Below are 4,353 nucleotides of genomic sequence, written 5' to 3'. Positions count from 1 at the left end.
GGGGGGCAATGGGGATGGGACCGTACCCAGGGGGGCAAAGAGGATGGGACCGTACCCAGGGGGGCAATGGGGATGGGACCGTACCCAGGGGGGCAAAGAGGATGGGACCGTACCCAGGGGGGCAATGGGGATGGGACCGTACCCAGGGGGGCAATGGGGATGGGACCGTACCCAGGGGGGCAAAGGGGATGGGACCGTACCCAGGGGGGCAATGGGGATGGGACCGTACCCAGGGGGGCAATGGGGATTGGACCGTACCCAGGGGGGCAAAGAGGATGGGACCGCACCCAGGGGGGCAATGGGGATGGGACCGTACCCAGGGGGGGCACAGGGGATGGGACCGCCCAGGGGGCACGTGGCATCTGACCTTTTTATGGCGGTGGGTACAGCCGGCCGGGCATTTCCTGGATAGGATACAGGCGCTGAAGATCTCGGCCAATCTCTTGCGTAGCACTGAGGGAAAGAGAGAGGTGATTGGTGGGATGGGTGGGAAGGCGGGGCAGGATCCGGGTTCTAGACTCACCGTGTTCCACGTAGGTAATGAATCCCAGAGAGAGAAGAACGGCCGCCAGGTGGAAGCTCAGGCCCTGTAACATACAGACATGGCAGTCACCCAGCGGCACTGTGCCCAACCTGTGTGCCAGCTTATGGTACGGGGGGCACCAGCTTATGGTACGGGGGGGGGGCTCCAGCTTATGGTACAGGGGGGCGACAGCTTATGGTACAGGGGGGCGACAGCTTATGGTACAGGGGGGCGACAGCTTATGGTACAGGGGGGCGACAGCTGGAAGCTCAGGCCCTGTAACATACAGACATGGCAGTCACCCAGCGGCACTGTGCCCAACCTGTGTGCCAGCTTATGGTACGGGGGGCACCAGCTTATGGTACGGGGGGGGCGCCAGCTTATGGTACAGGGGGGCGACAGCTTATGGTACGGGGGGGCAATAGCAGCGCCAGGGGTCACACACTTACATGGAGCAGGGCGCTCGCTGCGTAGGTCACAATGACGGCGTGGAACTTGCCCAGTTTGAGGGCATTCTTGAAGACATCTGCAAAAAAAAATCAACAATACGGGGTGAGCCTGGGGGATCCCCAATGTGCCCCCCCCATACCCACACCCAGGAACCCCCGACTAATGCCCCCTGCGCCAGCGCGTTGGCCCCAAACTGGTTTTATTCCCAGCCCCATCCCTCTGCCCCAGAGCCTCCCCTGCAGGTACCCCCAATCCCTTAGTAACAACATGGCGCCTCATCACTCCATAGTAACAACATGGTGCCTCATCACTCCCTAGTAACAACATGGCGCCTCATCACTCCCTAGTAACAACATGGCGCCCCATCACTCCCTAGTAACAACATGGCGCCTCATCACTCCCTAGTAACAACATGGTGCCTCATCACTCCCTAGTAACAACATGGCGCCTCATCACTCGGCGCTCCCTAGTAACAACATGGCGCCCCATCACTCCCTAGTTACAACATGGCGCCTCACATCACTCCCTAGTAACAACATGGTGCATCATCACTCCCTAGTAACAACATGGCGCCTCATCACGCGCTCCCTAGTAACAACATGGCGCCTCATCACTCCCTAGTAACAACATGGCGCCCCATCACTCCCTAGTAACAACATGGCGCCCCATCACTCCCTAGTAACAACATGGCGCCTCATCACTCGGCGCTCCCTAGTAACAACATGGTGCCTCATCACTCCCTAGTAACAACATGGCGCCTCATCACTCGGCGCTCCCTAGTAACAACATGGCGCCCCATCACTCCCTAGTTACAACATGGCGCCTCACATCACTCCCTAGTAACAACATGGTGCATCATCACTCCCTAGTAACAACATGGCGCCTCATCACGCGCTCCCTAGTAACAACATGGCGCCTCATCACTCCCTAGTAACAACATGGCGCCTCATCACTCCCTAGTAACAACATGGCGCCTCATCACTCCCTAGTAACAACATGGCACCTCATCACTCGGCGCTCCCTAGTAACAAGATGGCGCCCCATCACTCCCTAGTAACAACATGGCACCTCATCACTCCCTAGTAACAACATGGCGCCTCATCACTCCCTAGTAACAACATGGCGCCTCATCACTCCCTAGTAACAACATGGCGCCTCATCACTCCCTAGTAACAACATGGCACCTCATCACTCGGCGCTCCCTAGTAACAACATGGCGCCCCATCACTCCCTAGTAACAACATGGCACCTCATCACTCGGCGCTCCCTAGTAACAACATGGCGCCCCATCACTCCCTAGTAACAACATGGCGCCTCATCACTCCCTAGTAACAACATGGCGCCCCATCCCTCCCTAGTAACAACATGGCGCCTCATCACTCCCTAGTAACAACATGGCGCCCCATCACTCCCTAGTAACAACATGGCTCCCTACTCAGCGTGTGGAGTGTGGAGCAAAGTGGGAGGAGCCTTACATGTGTGCAACCAGTGAGACATGGGCAGATTCCAGCTGGTCACTACCTCCACCATAGAGCGGGGCAGCTCCACACTGAGTGGGCGAGAGACTGTCAGATCCCTACAAGGAAGAAGAGAAGGAGAGTTACCAGTCTGATCCCACCATGATCCCCGCCCCCGTCACCAACCAACCAACCAGCTGCACCGACCAGCGAATGTGATCCTTCTCCTCGGAAAACCCCGCCCCTGACAGCACGGCCGTGACCTCCGACAGGAACCCCACAAAGTAATTGCTGAAGTGGAAGGAGGAGGTGTTCTCATAGGCCCGGAGCCACCTGTGGGGGAGGGGTGCGACAGGTGAGCTAGGGGGAGGGGACTAGGGAGAAAATGGGTGGGGCACAAGGGGGAGGGATGAGATGGGGGAGCTAGGGGGAGGAGACTAAGGAGGAAATGGGTGGGGCACAAGGGGGGGTGAGACAGGGGAGCTAGGGGGAGGGGACTAAGGAGGAAATGGGTGGGGCACAAGGGGGAGGGATGAGATGGGGGAGCTAGAGGGACACTTACAGTTTGGGCAGTTCACAACATGGTGCCCTTACATAAAGAATGCTGAGCCCCATTACACGGGGGTAAGTGGTACCTACCTACCTACCTACGTTGGGTACTCACCGTACAGCCGGGCCTCTGGCAGAGGAAAGAGCAGCATTAAGGTTCAGGGTATAAAGGTACAGAGACGACTGACACCGAGACACCACAGGGCAACGGCCAGGGGTAAATACACCACAGGGGAAGGGCCAGGGGTAAATACACCACAGGGGAAGCGCCAGGGGTAAATACACCACAGGGGAAGGGCCAGGGGTAAATACACCACAGGGGAAGGGCCAGGGGTAAATACACCACAGGGGAAGGGCCAGGGGTAAATACACCACAGGGGAAGGGCCAGGGGTAAATACGCCACAGAGGAAGGGCCAGGGGTAAATACGCCACAGAGGAAGGGCCAGGGGTAAATACGCCACAGAGGAAGGGCCAGGGGTAAATACGCCACAGAGGAAGGGCCGGGGTAAGTCCTGTTGGGGGGGCTAGCCAATAGCACACAAGCAGGGAGTTGCAGGAAAATTTGGACTTGTCTATGTCAGGCCCCGGTGGCGTGCCTAAGCATGGAATGAACATACAGGCACAGAGCCCGGGTACGGCGAGTGGGGGGGGGGCACAGACAGAGACCTACCTGGCTTTGTGCTTCTTACTGACACATCCGGGAAGCAGAAGGAAAAGTAAGGTGAGAGACAGGGGGGCACAGGGGAACCCCAAGAGCAGGGACCCCCACCTAGGGAATGATGGGAGCTAGAGAGAGGGGTGCCCTGGGGGGGAAGGGTTACACTCACTTCCTGAGCAGCCACTCCCCATACAGGGGGATGAAGTAAGGGAAGAGGTAGGGGGACACGCAGGTCGATACCAGCAGGCACAGCCCACTCAGCGCCAGACTCCGCCCCACGCGCCACACCCACGAGATGCTCTGCCAGGAGAGAAAGGGGGGTCAGTCCTGCCCGCTGTCTGTCCCACCCCCACCTGCCCCAACCCCACTTATATTCTGCCCCGGCCCCTGTACCCCCCCACATTATGCCCGTGTGGCCCCCACTTACCAGGCGCTGGCCCCTCACTGCCCGCAGGTAGCTGCTAAAGCTGATCCAGGGGCCAAAGATGACGGTGCCCACAAAATAAACGTATCCCATGAATTCCACGGGCGACGGGACGGAGCGAACGGCACCGCGGTCGACATCGAAGCCCAACGACACGGCCTTCATGGCCACGATCATTTGTGCCCCTGTACAGAGAGGGGGGGGCAGTGAGGGGCAGTGGGGCACTGGGGGGCATTCTCTGCCCGTGGGTCAGTGTTGGGGGGGAATGAGGCAGAAAGGGGGCAGTGAGGG

General features: G+C 58.9%; 1 protein-coding gene across 1 annotated transcript in view; it reads right to left on the bottom strand.

The window, feature by feature from the left end:
- Positions 1–4,353, bottom strand: part of porcn (porcupine O-acyltransferase) — a gene marked incomplete in the record, with an annotated part of 8,983 nt that overhangs the window by 1,856 nt on the left and 2,774 nt on the right. Inside the window, 7 exon segments of the mRNA NM_204034.1 lie at positions 368–453; positions 524–587; positions 973–1,049; positions 2,449–2,549; positions 2,638–2,763; positions 3,808–3,938; positions 4,066–4,248. Coding sequence (NP_989365.1) covers positions 368–453; positions 524–587; positions 973–1,049; positions 2,449–2,549; positions 2,638–2,763; positions 3,808–3,938; positions 4,066–4,248 — 768 coding nt within the window.

The sequence above is a fragment of the Xenopus tropicalis genome, unplaced genomic scaffold (genome assembly GCF_000004195.4).
Source record: "Xenopus tropicalis strain Nigerian unplaced genomic scaffold, UCB_Xtro_10.0 Sca46, whole genome shotgun sequence".
NCBI lineage: Eukaryota > Metazoa > Chordata > Amphibia > Anura > Pipidae > Xenopus > Xenopus tropicalis.
This window is presented reverse-complemented; position numbering and strand designations above follow the sequence as displayed.